This window comes from Tamandua tetradactyla, chromosome 2 (genome assembly GCF_023851605.1).
Source record: "Tamandua tetradactyla isolate mTamTet1 chromosome 2, mTamTet1.pri, whole genome shotgun sequence".
NCBI classification, from domain to species: Eukaryota; Metazoa; Chordata; class Mammalia; order Pilosa; family Myrmecophagidae; genus Tamandua; species Tamandua tetradactyla.
In genome coordinates this window covers 146,439,361-146,459,037 of record NC_135328.1, presented here as the reverse complement: position 1 = coordinate 146,459,037, position 19,677 = coordinate 146,439,361, and the positions used below count along the sequence as shown (strand labels likewise).

General features: G+C 38.3%; 2 protein-coding genes across 6 annotated transcripts in view; one reads left to right on the top strand and one right to left on the bottom strand.

The window, feature by feature from the left end:
• The window catches only part of IPCEF1 (interaction protein for cytohesin exchange factors 1), a 184,578-nt gene that overhangs the window by 100,427 nt on the left and 64,474 nt on the right, over positions 1-19,677 (top strand). For 3 of the 5 annotated variants that reach the window (XM_077149318.1, XM_077149319.1, XM_077149320.1), the window contains 2 exons: positions 1,979-2,015; positions 2,646-2,815. The exons of 1 other annotated variant lie outside the window; for it this stretch is intronic. In XM_077149318.1, the coding sequence (XP_077005433.1) occupies positions 1,979-2,015; positions 2,646-2,815 (207 nt within the window). Of the gene's footprint in view, positions 1-1,722; positions 2,016-2,645; positions 2,816-19,677 lie in introns of those variants that run through there. One more of the 5 variants, XM_077149322.1, reaches the window with a different exon arrangement.
• OPRM1 (opioid receptor mu 1) overlaps positions 2,675-19,677 on the bottom strand; it is a 212,527-nt gene continuing 195,524 nt past the window's right edge. The window contains exon 4 of the mRNA XM_077149325.1: positions 2,675-2,713. Coding sequence (XP_077005440.1) covers positions 2,675-2,713 — 39 coding nt within the window. The remainder of the gene's footprint in view (positions 2,714-19,677) is intronic.

Here is a 19,677-nt window from a genome sequence, read left to right as displayed (position 1 = left end):
AACCCCTAATCCACTGAGGAGTTTACTGGGCTAAAAGGGATGGGGTAGAGGAGAGTTATTGGTTCCAGGTCAGGCATACGGAAGGTCCCCTCCCTACCTCCTTTCACAGATCCTACAGCATCCCCTAGGGACTTCCCCTCATCCCCCCACCCCCCTCTTTCTTTTAAAGCTGCTCCTTTTGTTTGAGTTGATGTAATTCTATCTTTTTCAACTGGGACCGAACTTTCTAGGAAATCTCTGTCTAACATCCCCCTTGCTCTCCATGCCCTTGGTTCTTAGTTTGGCTTCGCTGCTCCCTGGGGATTCCCAAATGCCAAGGCTCCCCCAGATCTTTCCCACCCTCTAAATCCTCTTCTTTGCCTTCAGTTCTGTCTTGGAGCTATATATATTTGGGCTAAACTATTTTGTTAATAGGTGCTAATTGGGTTTTGCTTAAATCAGATAACTTGGCATATCAAAAAAGGCCCCAAGAGAACATTTGAGGGTATGGTGGGAGTTTTAGACCAAGAGGAGGTTTGGCATGGGAAGTATTTTGTGAAATGGTTCTGAGACTACACACATGTGGGTATATGGGTATAATCTGACATATGATTACAGAGAATTTTTTATATTCTTATATAAGCTTACAATTGTATATAATGATGTTTAGTTTTCAAACTACATACAATCTTGTTAAGTCATTTTGAGACTTGTAGGATTGACATTATTATGAGTATCTTGATTTTAGCAATGAGGAAGAAGTTCAGAGGTAAAGTTACTTTTCCCTGTTTAACACAGCTGCCAAGAACAAAAGCCATAAATTGATTCCAGCAAATCCCATCCTATTTCTACTATAATATATCCCCTCTTTAAACATTATAGTATAACCATATTCAATGGCGTTTACATCAATAGCTGGATATTTAAAATACTAATCAGGTGCTCCCAGAATAATATTACAAAATGTAAAAAGATTAATATGCCAACTTTTCAAACGGCTATTCAATGATATACATTTTGTTCAAATACTCCACTTGTTAACATAAAAGGTTAAATATTTAAAGCTGAATAAATTCGGTTTAGATATTGTGGTGGAAAAATGAAGCCTCTTTAAGTTAAAATGTATATGTGTCTCTCCACACACACACATGCACACACACACACACAGACACACATACAAAGAACCATCCATTGGAAACCATTTTTTTCTGGTTTTTGTTGATACTTTGATTTTGCATGATTTTTAAAAAATTTATTCTGAAAAGTGTATAATGTATTTTAGATATATTGTTTTATGTTTGACTTGAGTATTTTAAGAGATGGTACAAAATAGAAGTTGGTAATTATCCTCCTTAGGACGTGAGAAATACTGAGAACTAATTAAAGACAGATTAAGAAATTTAAATTTTGGCAGTAAATAAAGAATTTCTTTAAAGGGAGGGATTGATAGTTACTTATGTCTCACTAGAGGAGGTTGTAGAATTTTCATTTCTCAGATATATATTTGATGTGGATTAGGTATAACTCTGGTAGTAAATCCAAGAATTTAATAGTCTACTGTTAACCTGTAATAGTCTGAGATATCTTTCAGGCTTATTTAAATAGTAGCAGTTATTTAGAAATTGTGAGGGAAGAAACAGGATATATTTTCCATTCTTGCAAAAAATTTCAAGAACTGTTTTATAATTTTTTAAAACTTCGGTGAACACAGTCGCATCATAGCTAAAGTAGTAGTGAGAGAGCTGCTTGTGGGTGGAAACAGGAAACTTTAGTGATAAATGTTGTTACATTTTTTTCAGGTTCAGCTCAATGTATATTGATTCTAATTAGCACATTCTGTGCCTCAGCTAGTAGCTTCCCTTTAGCTCTGCTTGGGGAGTTTTTTTTTTTAGATTCCATCCTGCTCACAAACACTGCCACCTCCTCCTTCCTTCTCTCGACAAATGTTAAAACAAAATCAGAAATTTCCTCTTTTCTTTCCTTCCTGCATTTTCTGCAGGTTCCCTTGCGTCAGAAGCCGAGGAGGAGAACTCAAGGTAATTAGATCTCTTTTGTTTCTTTATCCTCTTTTTACCCGTGTGAGTGTGGGTTTTTTTTTGGGGGGGGGGGTGCCTTCTTTGGAATAAGCTTTTTGTCTGTCTTACTTATGCTAATATGAGAAGGCGGATGACAGATTAATGTTTTGTTATTTTTGGATGGGTTTTATAAAATGACGGCATGCTGTTTATTTGGATTAATCCCTTGTGGTTTGTCAGTAGAGCTTAGAAATACTGGTTTTGAGTCTGGAAGTAGCTGTGTTTGTAGGGGGATATTAACCCTTCACCCTCTAGTGCATAACTCCAGCTATTATTATTTCAAGGAGCTGGATTAGTGCAATGATGTCCCTGCCGACCTCCTGATTTCAATGCTTTCAACTTATACTTGCTGAAGAATAAGATTCTTAGAATGATACCTGCATATTAGTTCCACTGTTTCTTTGGACACATCCAACGCCTTCTAAACCCACAGATAGATGACTTTTTGTGTGTACTGACTTGGCTTCAATCTCTGAGAGAAAAAAAATCCATCTACGGGGAGGTCAACAAGGAAAAATTACTGTGAACCGTTCGCTCTGCCACATATTATCAGAGGAATGCTTTACTTACCTCTTCGTGTAATTGTTGCAGGCTATTTCACAATGAGTCGGAGGAGGATATCATGTAAAGATCTGGGACATGCTGATTGCCAAGGGTGGCTATATAAGAAAAAGGAAAAGGGAACTTTCCTAAGCAACAAATGGAAAAAGTTCTGGGTGGTGCTGAAGGGGTCATCGTTGTACTGGTACAGCAGCCAGATGGTGAGTCTGCCTTCTTATTCCTGATCCCAGCCTCTTGACCCATGGGTAGATCAAAGATGATCCCAACGGGAAAGTTTATTTTGATGTCTAATGCTTGAAACAAAGCAAATAAGTAGGTTGTAGGAACTGCTTCGGGTCCAATAGGTATGTCAATTTTTCTTTTGTGTTTTGCTAAAGAGAAAACCATTCTGTCTGACTCATCTTTGGTTGGTAAGGGGGGGTGGGGTGGGAATAAGTGTGCTCAAATATTAGGCTTTCAGATACTAATAATATTATTAATCCATGAGAAATTCAAATAGTTTCAAGATTTATGAAGCCAGCTCTTTATGTGGGAACTACACATTTTCAAGGTCTCTACCTAAAAAGGGTCTCAGCTTTACAAAATTAAGGGCGCAAATTGATTCAGTTCAGAAAAACTATTTCCCTTTTGCCTTGACTATCGTTTTTTCTTCTTTCTCTTCTTTTCCTCCGACCTCCTTTAGTAGGTGGGTTGGTTTTGGGTGGTTAATGTGTTTGTGAGCAAAATCTGTAGTTGATGAATTCACATAACTGGTCTCTAATAAAAATTTTGTGTTAACAAGGAGCCACAAGTCACCTGTCTCTTAAAGAGTTGATTAAGCTGGACTCAACCCAATTCCAGTGCCCTTTAATAAACATACTTCACTCTGTTCTCTACCCACTTTTTTCTCTGCTCCCTTGGATCCTTCCCAAGCATACTGCTTTGGTTTCACCCCATAAACCATGTTACAAAGCCCTTCATCAATTTCCTTAAATATTCACTTCTCTTCAAGCATTTAGTGAGTAATAACAAATTTATCAAAGATTTTGGGGTTTCACAAGAAAGAGTGACTTTGCAGAATGTGCCATCTTTGGCTATCCTGGGGACTATCTTACCCCTTTTATCTCTTTTCTTAGCCCCTCCTAGATACATTTATCATTCAACAGTTTGACCCAAATTAAGGCACCCTGGAAGGGGGTCTCATCTTCTCTCCTGAGGGATTTTTTTCCTAAATATATACAGCTTCTGTCTTCAGAGGAATCAGGTCAATATAAATGCCTCTCGCTTGTTTGATACTATTTTAGGCTCTTGCTTTTGGGTAGTTGGGGCAAGTGATAGTTCTCTGCAGAGGCCCTGTTGACTTACCTTTTAGTAGCTCTCAGGGAACTTCCAGAGGTTTCTGAAAGAAAGGATTGGGGCTGATGTATCTTAGCACATCTGTGAGTGTGAAGAAGCTCAGACCTGAGGAGAGCATCCATTCTGTCCTTCAATCTAATCATTCAGCCTGTGTTCTGGGTGATGTCTCTCCATACAGAATTTAAAGCACGTCCCTCTGAATCACACATGCCTACAGATTTGGCCGTTTGGGTCCACCAGCTCGTTTAACTTATGCTTCTCCTAGAGGAAGCAATGTGTTTCCTATTTTAAGCTTTAGGTGGCTCCTGGTTCCAGAGGGAGCAGCAGCGTTTATAGCAGAGAGAGAGAGAGCACAGAGACATCCAAGCACCCACCCTGTCCTAACTTACTTTCATGCAAATGCATAAAGTAATTTTCAGTTTGTAAGTCATAATCTCAAATACAGATAAACTAGCAGCATTGAGGGAGAATACCTTTGCTGCTATCTAGCCAGGGAATTACAAATTGCACTACAGGTCTATAACGGAAGGCCCTTTTCAATGCCTAAAGAATCTGTTTAGAGGGGCTTCTCTCTCTGTCTCTGTCTCTTACATACACACTCATACACACACACCCTGACGTCTAAATTATATTTTCATTGGGGGAAAAGGAGCTACTCAGTGGAAACTTAATTAGCAGTCATATATCTCCTATCTGTGTGAATGTCAGTTGTGAAATAAGAGCCAAGCATGCACCCTCAAGCTGAGCTAGGGATAGTTATTTACTTTTTGCGACTCAGATTCAGCAGAGTTGCTCCTGAGACATCAGGCTCCTGGGATGCTTAATTCCCCCTCCATATTCCTTATTATTGCTGGAGGATAAGCCCTGTCATTTACACCTTCTATATGGCCTGCTATCAAGAGGGGGTGGCCTCCATCAGCATAGATTAGTCATGGGCTCCAATCATGGATTGTCTACCATATACCAAGGATATTCTAAGACCCTCCATACATGTTGTCATCTGTCCCTCAAAAACATACTCTGAGGCAGTTACTGTCAACACGTATTTAAAGTTGGGATCTCAGAGAGATCTTGTCAGTTGCTCCAAATCCCACAAATAGTGAAGTGGAAGAAAACAGAATCACAAGCAGGTTTGCTGGACCCCGAAGCCTGTGCTCACTGCAATATTCCAACTTCACCCCATCTAAAGACCAGGATAAATGAGAAGATCAAGGTCATCCTATTTTCTGCCTTCAATGGGATTTTGTGAGACTGCTTTTAGAAATGAAATTGAGGGCAATTCTTTTATGAAATTGCTGGTGATCTAATTGGATCCTTTTGCTTGTCCGTGTGGTTCACTATGACTGCCATAGGAACCGACCGCCTTCACTTTTCTCCTGGATGTTTTGTTTCTGTTGTAGTTATCCAGTAATTGGCACATAGTGTACCTTTATTCCTGACACATGGTTGCTTCAAACAATCCTACCCAGACTTCGTAGAGAGAGAATAAGCCCAGGAATACCTCTGCCATTTTCCACACCCCACTTTATGTGCTTAGAGTGAAATTCATCAATCCGAGTGGCCACAGCACACAAGAATGCATGCCAAATCCTACAAAATCCTATCCAAATTTTAACAGCCTTAAAATCCAGCCTACTTAAAATCATAGATTTAAAATTTACACTGTTGTTTTTCCTGGCCTTGGCATATAGTACAAATTCATTTCCTGGCTCGGGAGATTTTCCCTGACATGTATCCTCTCTCATGTCCCCAGTCCTTACCTTCCCAATACTTTTAATTCCTGGCAAAACCACAAAGCTTTCCCTTTAAGTCTTTGCACATATTGTCTTTCGGCTCAGAAGACTGAGTGTCTCCCTGCCCTAAACTTTCCCCCTACCCCACTTCGGTGGAGTTTATTCTTGCTCCTAAATCACTTCATTCAGGTGTACTTCCTTTACCCCTGACCTAGCGGAGGCCCTCTCTGTTTGCTCCCATAGCAGCTGTTGTGTTCCTTTTCATCACACTCCTCAGCCTTCTCAGCACCATATCTATTAGACTGGTGGTTATTCCTAGATGACGACCGTCTCTGTAGGGCAGGACTGTCCTGCAGGTATACCAGCAGCACCTGGCTCAGCGTCCCATACAGAATGGGCACGCAATAAATATTTGTTGATTTCATAGATAGGCTTTAGGCATTTAGCTCACCCATGGAGATTTTGAAAGCTGGGAATGTAAATAGAACTTGTGTTTTAAAGAAAACAGTTTTCCAATAAAGGGATTTCCACCTCCACGCTTAAAAAAAATAGAGGTTGAAGTGCAGTGCGATATTCGCCTCATGGCTTTCTCCCTCACAGCCACTCCAATTTTGCTTGCAGTGTATTTAGGGCTATTTTATTATATTCTTTCTAACCATGGCCTCTGGCTAAGATGTGGAAAGAGAGATGGAAGGTTTCCAAACAGAAATCCTTCTCCTCTAGGTCTTGATCTGGATACCAGCATGGCTGGAGACCAGAGTTTGGGTTCAGTATGTTCTCACTGATGATTATTTTCCTTCAGGCATGAAGAATCATAAAAGATACATGTTTAGGAGCATTTTCTAAAACTACAGCCATGTGTTTTAGAACATAGCTGAATGGTTACATACATTATTGGGATAATTGCTGTGTTGAAACTCGGTGCAGCCTCTGGCCACTTTTCAGAAGTTTTACACAAACCCTGAGAGCTTTGTCTGCAATGAGAAACATGCAAATAGGCGAGTATGCCTCTTCCTAGCATGTGAAATTTATAACCTAAAGGTAAAGGATAAGAGAAGAGGTTTAGGAAATATCTATGATCTCTTCTTTTCAGTTAATAATCTGCCTGGTGATTAAAAAAAAAAGCCTAAGAGGAAAGTTAATTTCTATATAAAATAGTGACAAGAAAAATCCTTAAGATGTTTATTAGTTAATACTATCTTGTATATTTAAATTTGTAGAGTTTACCTTTTTTGTTCTTACTTTTTATTTTTCTTTCCTAAGAATTCTTTTTTTTTTTTTTTTTTTTTTTTTTTTAATGGAAAGACAGAGAGAAGGAAGGAAGGATAGAAGGAAGGAAGGAAGGAAGAAAGGGAAACATTTTTAAACATTTTCTTGTTTTTTATTGTATTCTGTTTCTCCGTTTTTGTTACATGGGCTGGGGCCGGGAATCGAACCGAGGTCCTCCGGCATAGCAGGCAAGCACTTTGCCCGCTGAGCCACCGCGGCCCGCCTCTTTCCTAAGAATTCTTAATTAACATCTCGCATAGTTCCGTGGAAAATATGTTGTGGGTTTTATTCATACCCAGACATCATAGAGCAAATGTATGTTATGTAACCCATTTAAAATTAGTGAAGTTCTTCAGTGTTTCTATTCAGAGAGCATGCGTGCATTTATTCATCTTCTGGTTGTTTTCTCACATCACAGAGGAACATATGTGGACTATCAAAATACATCTACCCATACATTCTGCTGGTGTATAACTTTGAGTCATTGCCTTAATTCAGTTTTTTTTTGTTGCTTGTTTGCGTGGGCAGGCTCTGGGTCTCTGGCATGGCAGGTGGGAATTCTGCCACTGAGCCACTGTTGCACTGCCCAGCAATTCAGTTTTTTTAATTATAAAGCACAGTTTAGTAATACCTATGGATAATAGATTTTTAAAATATCTTTTTAAGTGAGACAGGCGTGAAGAAGCTTATTCTCTATCCATTCACCCACATATCCTTCCCCCAGCATTTATCGAGGATCTACAAAAATGTCTGCTAACTGTGCTAAAAGTTTATCCAGGGTCAAAAAAGATGAAACAGTATTTCTCCTCTCTGTTAGGCATGTCTACACTTGTGAGGGACATAAGACCTATGTAAAAATGACATAATCAGAGAACAATTGGGGTGAAAAAGTGGTTTTGGGATTGTGTAACACAAATGCATCCCTCCAAGACCCAGAATAAGGGAACAATTTTGGGTTGAATGTGAGAAGGTTCTGCCACAGTGACTTCTGTCTCTAGCAGGCTGGTTTCTTTCCTACCTAGAAAGTGTATTTTTCTTTTAAAAAAAAAAAATTCAAAGCTACATACTATCCTTGATCAGAGAGGCCAATCTTCTCTATCAGATAAGCATAGTTTTCCCAAATGAAGAAAACACAATTTTTGTAGGTTGATGTGAATATAGACTGAAGGTGAGTCTTGGGAGGCAATTAAGATTTTTGAAGGGTAGAGGGTGGGAGGATGGGCTTTCCAGTCTGGGGGAAAACTGTGAATAAAGCAATGGAAATGTAAATGAGCTACTGTGTGCCCTTAGTGTGTGAGGAGGCCTCCTACTGAATCCTCATAAAAAACAGTTGATTTTAATATTCCCATTTTACAAACGACTTTACTGAGGGTCAGGGAAGTATAGTAAATCACTCAGTGTTACATAGGAAGTAAGTGGCAGAGCTGCAATTAAATGCAGCATGTACCTAATACCAAAGCCCAATTCTTCCTCTGGGCTGTGTGCCCCCCCCCCCCCCCCATTTAGAGCCCAACCATGGCCAATAGATGGGGTCCTCCAACACCCATTGCAGGGATGTGGATTTGATTCAGCAGATACTTGGAAGCCACTGCATACTCTTAAACTGGAAGATGATCTAGTGAAATTGGTGTATGAAAAATGTTAGTATAGCAGCAGTGAGTGGGATGGAATGGAGAAAGAGGAAGCTTTCAGAAGGCAGAGGGTGACAAATGCTGCCCTGCACAGATTGTGAAAATTTTAGATGCAGTACCCAATAAGAAAGTTCAAGGTATGGAGAGTGCTTGAATATAGGTCATAAATACAACGAGGCAAGAATATAAATGATTCTGAATTTTGAAGCCTGGGGAAACTGGGTAAATGATAGGAAAATTGAGAAGAGTTTATGGCTACAAACGTGAAATTTTCATTTCGATTCATTGCCATTGACCTTCTCTGGTTTGTTTTAGTTTCACCCATTCTATTGTATAAAATTCCTAGAAACTTGAGTTTTTTAGCAGTTAAGTTATAGTTTCTTGATGCCATTTTTGCTGTGATATCAGCAATTCAAGAGGGTCCAGCAACCCATGGGTCTCTTAAACAAAAGGTGAATTAGCCAACTCTGTTTTATAAAAATTTTGGTAAACTGATGATTTGTAGGTTAATATCTGGTTTAATACATACGATGCAGCCTTTTTGGTTCCTTGAGAATCTTACTCTGCCCAAATGTGATTGGGTCTCTGCCTTTCCCATGTGTCTGCGGATTTAAATAACCCAATCTACATCATCTGTTTTCTGTCTTAATTGCATGTGCACTTCGTGAGAATTTCAGAGGCTCTTAGATTTGGAAGGGATTTTTCTTGGAATACATTTTATGATAATCTCTATATTTAGTAAAAATCAAACCAGTGTTTAAATTGCGCAGGATGTACCATTGTAGAAAATGTTACTTGAAAGCCTCTTTTCATTTCACAACTATTCTAAAAGTTTCAGTTCATAGAGTGTCTTTCTTTCAGTTTAAGAAAAATAAAGAATTGATTAATTCTCCCTAGGAAAGAACCATTGTCTTCCATACCTTTTATCAGCCATCACCTATTCACATAAGTTTTGGAAAAATGTCTGGGCGAATTTATCATGGATTGGTAAAAATTTCTATAGCAATGTATGAACACTTCGACATACTTTATTCTATTTTTCTTTTGCTCATTACAATGTAGCATATTACCTGTGGGCATGTACTTTACTTGTCCGGTTTAAACTGTGTCCCTAGAGCCTGGAAAAGTAGGCTTTTGGTATTTGTTGATGAGTTACCTCATTATTGCATTATTTAATCATTGATTAGTTACTTAAATCAATTAATCAGACTATTTCTTGAGCCCCTGCTATATTCCCAGATGAATATGGGCTGAATTGTCTACCTCAGTTTGGACATGTTCTTGGTTCTGGTCTGCCTTCTGGTGGGTGTGGACCCATTGTAAATAAGATCTCTTCAAGATGTTACTTCGGTTAAGATGTGGCTCTTTTGAATCAGGTTGGGCTTTAATCTGGATTGCTGGAGTTCTTTGTAAACACAGAGAAAGTAGATGGAGAGAAGCCATGGGGAGCCCAAAACAGGACGTCAAAGGAACTTGGAAGAGAAAGGAGGAGATGCCACTATGTGCATTGCCACGTGACAGAAAAGCCAAGGAACCCCAAAGATTGTTGGCCAACTAGAAGATACTGAATTTAAGAGAAAGTGGACTTTTTAAAGCCTCTGAAACTGTGAACCAATGAATTCCTGTTGTTTAGGCAATCTGTTATTATGGTATTTGTTTTAGCAGCTGAGAAACTAAAGCATCAGAATTCTCTCAAAATGATATGCCTGGGTGCAAGGGTGGTTCAGTGGTAGAACTCTCGCCTTCTACATGGGAGACTCGGGTTTGATTCCCGGACCATACACCCTCCCCCCAAAAAATGATGTGCGTTATGAATTACAGGCTTCAAATTTATTTGAACTCTATACTCATTGTCTATGCCAACAACCAATTTCTGATTGTATCCCAAACAAAACTTCATTATTTAGAAGTGTTTCTTCAGCAAAAATAATTCAGACCAGTTATGCCAAATTTTGATGATTTTTTTTTGCCAATGCATGCTCCTCGAATTTGTACTAGAAGGTAGAATGAGAAGACAAAATGTGGACAGGTTTACTACGTAAGGCAAAAATGGTGTTTTAGCAGCTAAATGATTCCTTTACTGTGAGCTAATGACTGATGGATCAAAGGGGTCAAAACATTTGTTTAGGGACCATTTGAGAACTGCAGTGTAGGAATAATTAGGGACTTCTTGAACACTGGTAGCTCTCTTATGATAAGATTTTTAAAACAGGTGTTTGGTTTGATTTTTTTTATTGCCTTTGATTGCATCTCTGTGTCCTAATATTTTGTGTCCTTGGTAGATCAGGTCGTTAAATGTATTTCTAAAATAATGGTTCCCTGCATAGATTTTTGCCTGGTCAGCCGAGTTGAGGTGGGCTATTCTTTGATAACTTCTTGTTGCCAACTCTAATGTGCAGACCATTCCTTATGGTGCCGGTACTGTTTATCTTTGCATCTTTTCTAAACATTTCAAAATTAATTGTGAAGCACCACTGGTTTCTTTGTCTTGCTCTCGTTTTTTGAGGAGGTAGTGGTCTGCTTGGCTTTTGCTGATTTGGAGGAAGAAGCAAGAGTTGTGATGTAGGTTGGGTTCTGTTAGAGAACATTCCTCTTAGCACACAACGACAGACATGCCCATTTGGGAGATGCAGCACTATCTTCTCTTCTTTGGTGGGCAGTGCCTAGTACTTTTACTGGTGTTCCAATGACTTCTATTTTACTTTATCATTTTTCTAGAACCCATCTTCTTGTTTCTTGGAGATCTACAGTAATTTTAAAAATCATCTAAAATATTATGCCATAATATATGTCCATTATAGAAAAATTAGAAAATATAGGTGAGCAAATTAAATAAAAAAAGACAAGGAGACAAACAGACTGAAAAAGGTCAATCAATCAACGTCATACACTATTCCACCACTTTAAAATGAGCACTGTTAACATTTTGGTGTATATCTTTCCAAACATTTTTTTCCTGTGTTTTCCAAAAATGAATGATATTATGGCTGACATTGTTACTTGATTTTGCATTAAGCAATATGTGATAAATATATTTCTATGTCAAAGCATACATATTCGCAACATTATTTCTAATGGATTCTAAGTATTACATATAGATTTGCCATAGGTAATTTATCAACCCATAGAATTTTAAAATCAGAAATACCTTTCACTCTAAAATCCTATACAATAGCTAAGAGCTAACAGAAAATAGCATATACATGCAAACTTAAATATAAAGCTATATGTACTTAATTTATATTTCTGTATACATGTATATATATGCATATATATGCATACTGTGTGTAATTATGTACATTATTTAATTTTGCTCACCTATATTTTCTAATCTTTCTATAATGGGCATATATTATAGCATAATATTTTAGATGATTTTTAAAATCACTGTAGATTTCCAAGAAACAAGAAGATAGATTCTAGAAAAATGATAAAGTAAAATCAAAGTTGCTGGAAACACTAATAAATGTTCTTTTAAGCAAGCAGACAGGAATGTGCTATGAGAGATCTGTGGCACCAGGATTCTATCCTATGCTTTCTTACAAAGCGGCATATACCCCTATGTCAGCATCCATTTTTTACCAGTAAACTTTTACCAAGAATGCTTTCCTTACATCATTCAGAGGGACTCTGAGATGATCAAGTACAGTTAAAAGCAATATAAAAACATTGAAGGATACATAAAAAGGAAAGTAGTTTTCTGTATGCTTTAGAAGAATGTGCTCACGTAAATATTGCAGTTTTAGTTTGCAGGACAATGATGCTAAGGATTTTCAGACACTAGAAATGATTTCTCTTGGAATATCATGGCTGGAAATCCTAAAAAATATGCTTACTGACCTTGTATAAGGGATGATTTTAAGTAATAAGACAGGGGAATGGACAGAAGGACTTGAGGATTCCCTCAGCACAAGATTTCTTACCCTGGATGGTGAGTTCAGGTAATACACAATTTAGCCATTATGGTTGCATGCATATGTCACAAACAATAGGCTAAGAAGTGATTCAAGGAGGAACTGAACTTTTGTTTAGATTTGAGGATTTTCTTGAGTAGTCATTATTTGAAGATTTTTATCCCTTTGGAGCAAGCTGTTATGGGCAAGAGGCCCTTTACAAGATGAACTGACTAATAAACTCATCCACCATTGTGCTGCTGTGCTTGATCTCCTATAAAGCATGTTTCAGGCAGACTTCAAAAGGAAAAAATGCCATAGAAATGTAAAGAATATGAAATCATTTTTAAAAGAGTCAAAATTTAGAGGGGCATGCTTGGAACAGTGTCTTTAAAAAAAAAAGACAAAAAGATGTCTCTTTGCTCAGAGTCAGGACAGGGCCTACCCTGATTCTGCAGCTATGTAGCAGCCTTCCAACCTCAGACACCTGGGTTTCCCTTATCTATTGTGGCATATGTACCACAGAAAAACATGTCCTTAAACTTAATCCTTCCTGTGTGTGAACCCATTGTAAGTAAGCTATTTTGATGAGGTTACCTCAGCTAAGAAGGTATAGCCCACCCTCAATCAGGGTGGGTCTTAATCCTGTCACTGGAGTCCTTTGTAAGTGGAATGAAATTCAGGCACAGAGAAAGAGAAAGCCACAGGAAGTAAGAAGCTGAAAGCAACAAAACTCAGAAGACAAGGGAGACACTGCCATGTGTCCTGTTATCTAATAGAGGAGTCAAGGATTGCCGGCTGCGAGCTCCAGAATGCCAGACTTCAGGAAGTAAGCATTACCTTGATGGGATTTTTTAGCCTCAAAACTATAAACTACTAAATTCCTGTTGTTCAAGCCAACCCATTGTATGCTTTGCTTAAGCAGCCTAAGACATAAAACACCTGTTGAACAGAACCACAGAGAGCTCTTACCTGTCAAGGAGATGGTGCTCATTAATAGTCTTTAACCACTGACTGTTATATTTTGCTTCTTGTAAAACTTATTCTGGTAAGTGCATTTGCATCCTTTCCTGGCCCATGATGATTTTTGGAGTAGCACCCTAAATGGCAATAATGAAGCTCATGTAAACAGCTTGAAGAGATTGGCATGCTCCTGTAGGATTTGGCGATTTAGTCCACATTGTATGAAAGCAAGATTATGTGTTATATTGTCTAACTGCCAATTTTTAACTTTCCCCATGTTTTTCATTCCTCTCAAATCTCTAATGTTGAGAGGGAATGCACTAGGTTTTTAATTTTCTCAATTGGGACCCCTTTATTTACTCTTCCCACTCCCACTTGCCCCAACCATGGATGATAGATGTAATTTATTAATTGACAAGACATGCACTCTATTTGTTCATAGTGCAGTTGATCAAATTTATTCCCATTAATTTCCTATTTAGTGTTTGATTTCTCTTTCTTTTGCGTTTTGTTTTGTTTTAACCTTGCTGCTGAAAAGAGTAACCCCATGTAGGTAAAAAAAAAAACCAAAAAAACAAAAAACAGTAGTGTCTCTAGGGCTTTAAAGCTTCTAAAAGAACAAGTGAGTGATGAGACTGGACAGGGAAAATCGTGGAAGGCCTTGTGCTGAGTGTTTTATACTACAGAAAAGAATTGCTATGAAATTCTTTTACGTTCTGAAGTTTTCCATCCTCATTGTTTTTGAAAATAAAAGTGATGACTATCTTTGTGGGTCAGACTACTTGAAACTTCACTGGTAACTTATCTCTTTAAAAATATGATTCCTTAGAGAGAGAATGGAAGACAAGACCTTCAGATCATAGATAAGGAAGCCAGTCCCTTCTCTTCATGACCACCCTTTAAATGCGGCCTAATATGATGGTGAGGTAACCATATATCCTCAGGGGGTTTTCAGGAGGAAAGAATGAAGAAGGAGGATAGGGTTGGATAGGGTTGACCAGTTGAACTGTTCATGGGTAGGAGCATTTTCTATGAGGTTTACGGTGTCTTCTTTAGGGTTTCTCCAGAAGCAGACGCTGAGAGGAAAATTTGAGTGCAAACAGCTTATTTGGAAAGTGATCTAGGAAATACTGGTAGAGGAATGGGGAAGCAAGAAAGGAAAGTTAGCTAATAAAGGACTCCTTAGCAGGCAGGTTTACCAGTGTGTTTAAATGACACGTCATCCTGCGAGAGTACTGTGAAAACTTGTGGAACACATGCACCTCAGAGTTTTCCTCCCAAGGGATAGGGGGCCTGGGGTCATTAGGCAGCAAGTCCCGTAGTCATGTGTTCAGGGCCGGTCCTACGGCAATGGTTCTTAAGCAGTCTGGACTGTGGTATGGGTGGCAAGGTGGGGTCTGGCAGCCAGGGACGGCTTCCTTCCAAGAGAGGCAGGTGCTAGCAGAAGGAAACTCATCCAGCTCCGGGGTGGGGGGCAGTATGGGGCACAGAGATGAGGGATAAGACACATTGCTACAAGTAGTCAGCTTATTTCAGGGCCCCTTCCCACTCCCCTCCCTCACCCTTGTTGGAGCCTCAGCATCCTCAGAACCATCATGGTTATCACCATCAACACTTGCAGTGCATTTTTATAATAAGTGCCAATTAATTCTCTTTGCCAAGGGTCTGTGAGTTCTGTGGGAAATTGAACCTTTCTGTTGTTAGCAAAAAAAAAAAAAAGAAAGAAAGAAAGAAAGAAAAACACGTTTATCAAATGTTTTCAATTTAGAATATTTATTTCTAGGTTTTCTTAGTTTGCTGGGGTTGCTGTAACAAAGTATCACAAACCGATGGTTTAAAACAACAGGGGTGTTTGTTTCTGGTGCCTGCCCATGAAAACAAAATACCACACACACACACAGGGATTTAGTCTCAGAGTTCTGGAAGACAACTGTCTGAAATTAAGGTGTTGGTAGGGCTTCATTTCCTCTGAAGGCTCTGGGGAAGAATCTGTCCTGTGACTCTGTCTTGGCGTCTGGCCGTGGCTTACTTTCAGCCCTTAACATCCTCTGCCTCAGCTGCCACAGGGTCTTCTCCTCTCTGTGTCTGTCTGTATCCAGACTTCTTACGAGGGCACCTGTTCTGTTGGATGAGCGTCCACCCTACTCCAGTGTGGCCCCATCTTAACTAGTAACACCTTCACATAAGGTCACAGTCACAGGACTGAGGATTAGGACTTGAACATAAACATTTTGGGGGACGTGATTCAATCTGTAAGCTAGGAATTTGTAAGAAGAGAGTCTCTTTGGATCAAAATCTAATTATATTTATGGTTGTCCCATAAACTTTTAAACTAAACTCAAATTCCACAGTATTTTGATAAAACATACCCTAGATAAAGTATGAATAGTATAAAAAGCATTATCGTTCTCCGAATACTTAAAAATTCTTTTTTCAATCATTAGTCGCATGCAAAGAAGGCAAGGGATTGCTGTGACACAGAAACAGCTACTCAGACAGCTGAGCTGACAATGGACTGAGTCAAAAAAAGGTTATTTCACCTCACCTATTTCCTTTCAGGTGATTCCTTCCCTCTTTTTTTTTCTTTTCCCTCCTTTTCCTGATTTCTTAGGAATTAATGATCATAATTTTTATTGTTTTCATAATTTTACAACTTACATTCATCTGTGTTAATACTTTAGCCCTGAGGTGTGGGTTATATCTGCTTTTGCACTTTAAGGACACTGATTCTCACAGAAGTTAATGCTTTGCTTAGGATCACCCAGTAAGTAAAGGATCCTCAATTTCTGTGTGAGACAAAGAGAGAGATGTTAATTTGGTGCAAAATTTATATTTTGGGTAGTGCATTTCCTAATTTAACTTGTGTGGTCAGTTTAGTTGAACACCATAAGTACATGGAATCTTGAATAAGGCATGAAATTTTGTTGGTTTGTCCAGGTTAGTGTGATGCCCTGATGTATCCCAGAGTGATTTGGACAGTGAATAATGAGGTACTTGCAAAGTCCCCTTGGAGAAATGGGGAGGAATGGATAAATATTCGACTTCCCCATTTGGGGAATTTCTGATATTCTCACAAGCAGTGGGGACAACCAAATCAATAATCTGAGCCCTTGATCTTGGGGTTTGCCCCTATGAAACTTATTCCTGTGAAGGATAGGCTAAGCCTACTTAAAGTTTGGTCTTAGAGTCACCCCCAGAGAACCTCTTTTGTTGTTCAGTTGTGACCTCTCTCTGTAAGCTGACAAAGCAAATGAACTCACTGGCCTTCCCTACTATGTGGGACATGACTCACAGGAGTATAAATCTCCGTGGCAATGTGGAACAGAATTCTCAGGATAAACCAGGACCCAGCATCAAGGGATTGAGAAAACCTTCTTGACTAAAAGCGGGAAGGAAGAAATGAGAAAAATAAAGTTTCAGTGACTGAGAGATTTCAAACAGAGTCGAGAGATTATCCTGGAGATTATGTATATGCATTAAAAAGCTATCCCTTTTTAGTTTATGGTGTATTGGAGAGGCTGGAGGGAAGTACCTGAAACTGTTGAGCTGTGTTCCAGTAGCCTGTTTCTTGAAGATGACTGTATAATGATATAGCTTTTACAATGTGACTGAGTGATTGTGAAAACCTTGTGTCTGATGCTCCTTTTATCTAGGGTATGGACAGAGGAGTGAAAAAATGGATAAAAAACAAACAAATAAGGGGGACAAAGGTTAAAATAAATTGGATAGATGGAAATACTAGTGTTCAATGAGAAGGGTGGGTAAGGGGTGTAGTATGTATGAGTTTTTTCTTTTTTATTTCTTTTTCTGGAGTGATGCGAGTGTTAAAAAATATGATCATGTGATGAATATACAATTATGTGATGATATTGTGAGAGCATTAATTGTATGCCATGAATGGAATGTTTTTATCTTAAGAATGTTTGTATGTTTGTATGTTAAGTTTTATCATTAAAAATATTTAAAAAAAGATCACTCAGTAAGATCCTTGCTTCCAGATTCTCTGATTCCAAATCCAGTGTTCTTTCTTTTGTGCCATGCATGTAAACTACCTGAGCTCTAAAAAAGAAATATCAAGACCACTTTAAAATACAAGTTATTAGAAAAGATTCTCTTCTCCTCTTTTCACATCTCCTGCTTGAGACTGAAGGATTCCTGTATCTGGAATTATTTAGCTGATTGCTGGATGCTGGTGTGAGTTATTGTCACTTTGATAATGCCATATATCTTTTCCATTTTATTTTACCAACCTTGTTTTGTGTTCTAGAGTAAAAACCAATCAGTGTCATGGATTATGGCACTCAAATCACATTTTCTCCTAAAGGGGATGTTAATACTACCTCACAAGTATATGCTTAGCTTTCAAAAATGTTTGCTATTGTTACATATTATTCAAGATTACTGTTTTTCTTAAAAAGAATTCCAATCATTATTGCTGCCAGGCCTGCTTCTGATATCTAGTAGAAAAAACAAAATAAAACAGAACCTCCTTTATTCTTGCTCACCATGCCATGCTTATCACAGCCAATGTTAACCAATGCAGCCTCGCTGCCTGCAGGGCCAGGGAGTTCTTGCAGGAATGCAGAAGATGTCTGTGTTCCAATATTCATATTTCCTTTATGAAAGAGAGGGACATGAGTTGCTTATTGTAACAAAACTGTGTTCAGGACTCTATTTTGTGAAGAAAAAGGGGGAACCTGTAGAGCCTGTGCAATTTTATTGTTGTGGGGTGAATGGAGAAAAACCACCAAAAAGATCTAGAAAGAAGAGCAAATATTTATTGTAAATAATATTACGTAACATTTTCGTTCACCCACTGTTGGTTAACCTTAAATTTCTATAAAAAAATGACCTAATATGCTTCTATGAATATTAAATTCAGAAGCAGAAAAAGTGACGTAGAGTTTTTAGTTCAGACATTATTAACATATTGCTAATGAACTTTTACTTCTGGTATTCCTGTCCTCTTGGCTTCATATTTTTTTCCTTGTAGTTTTTTTTTTTTTTTTTTAACTTTTTGCTATGGAAATTTAAACCTAGGCAAGATAGAGATAATACTGCAGTACACCTGTATTTTCTCATTTTTCAGCTTCACCACGTAGCCACATTTTGCCTATTATGTTTCATCTATTCCCCAACCCTTTTTGGGATGGCCGTAATAGAGTATTTTCAAAATAATTCCAAACTTCATATCATTTCTGTAAACACTCTTCTCTACATTTAGAAAAAGGATAATTTCTTACCTCAACATGATGAATTATCACACCAAAGAAAATGAATGGTGTGCTGGTGTGAAAAGATTTATGTACCCTAGAAAAGCCATGTTTTAGTCCTAATCAATCTTGTGGGGGCAACCGTTTCTTCTAATCCCTATTCAGTACTATAGGTTGGAAACTTGATTAGGTTATCTCCATGGAGATGTGACTCACCCAATTGTGGGTATTAAACTTGATTATATGGAGACATGACTCCACCCATTCATTCCATGTGGGTCTTGATTAATTTTACTGGAATCCTTTAAAAGAGGAAGCACTTTTGGAAAAAGCTTGAGAAGGACATGGCCATGAGAACCAGAGTCCACCAGCCAGTGACCTTTGGAGATAAAGAAGGAGAATGCCCCCAAGGGAGCTTCATGAAGCAAGAAGCCTGAAGATGAAGCTGGCAGACCTCGCCATGTTCACCACATGCCTTTCCAGCTGAGAGAGAAACCCCAAACTTCATCAGCCTTCTTGGGCCAAGATATCTTTCCCTGATGCCTTAGATTGGACATTTTTGTAGCCTTGCTTTAATTGGGACATTTTTGTGAATTTAGAACTGTGAATTTGGAACTTATTAAATTCCCCCTTTTTAAAAGCCATTTTGTTTCTGGTATATTGAATTCCAGCAGCTAGTAAACTAGAACAAATGGTAATTCTTAATGTCATTTAATACTCAGCCCGTATTCAGATGTCCCCAAACTGTCTCCAAGATGCCTTTCTGTGATTGGTTTATTCAAACGAGGGTCTAAACAAGATCATACATTATGCTTGGTCTCTTAAGTCTGTTTTAATCTAGAACAGTGCCTACTCCCTTTCTTTATCTTTTCTTTTCTTTTTTTTTTCTACATCAAAGAATTCTTATCAAAGAATGCTCATGTTTGGAATCTGGCTAATTGCTTCTTCTGTTGAGATTTAACTTGTTCCTCTATCATTTATATTTCCCGGGAGTTAGAGTTAGAATTAAATCTAAAGCATGGTTG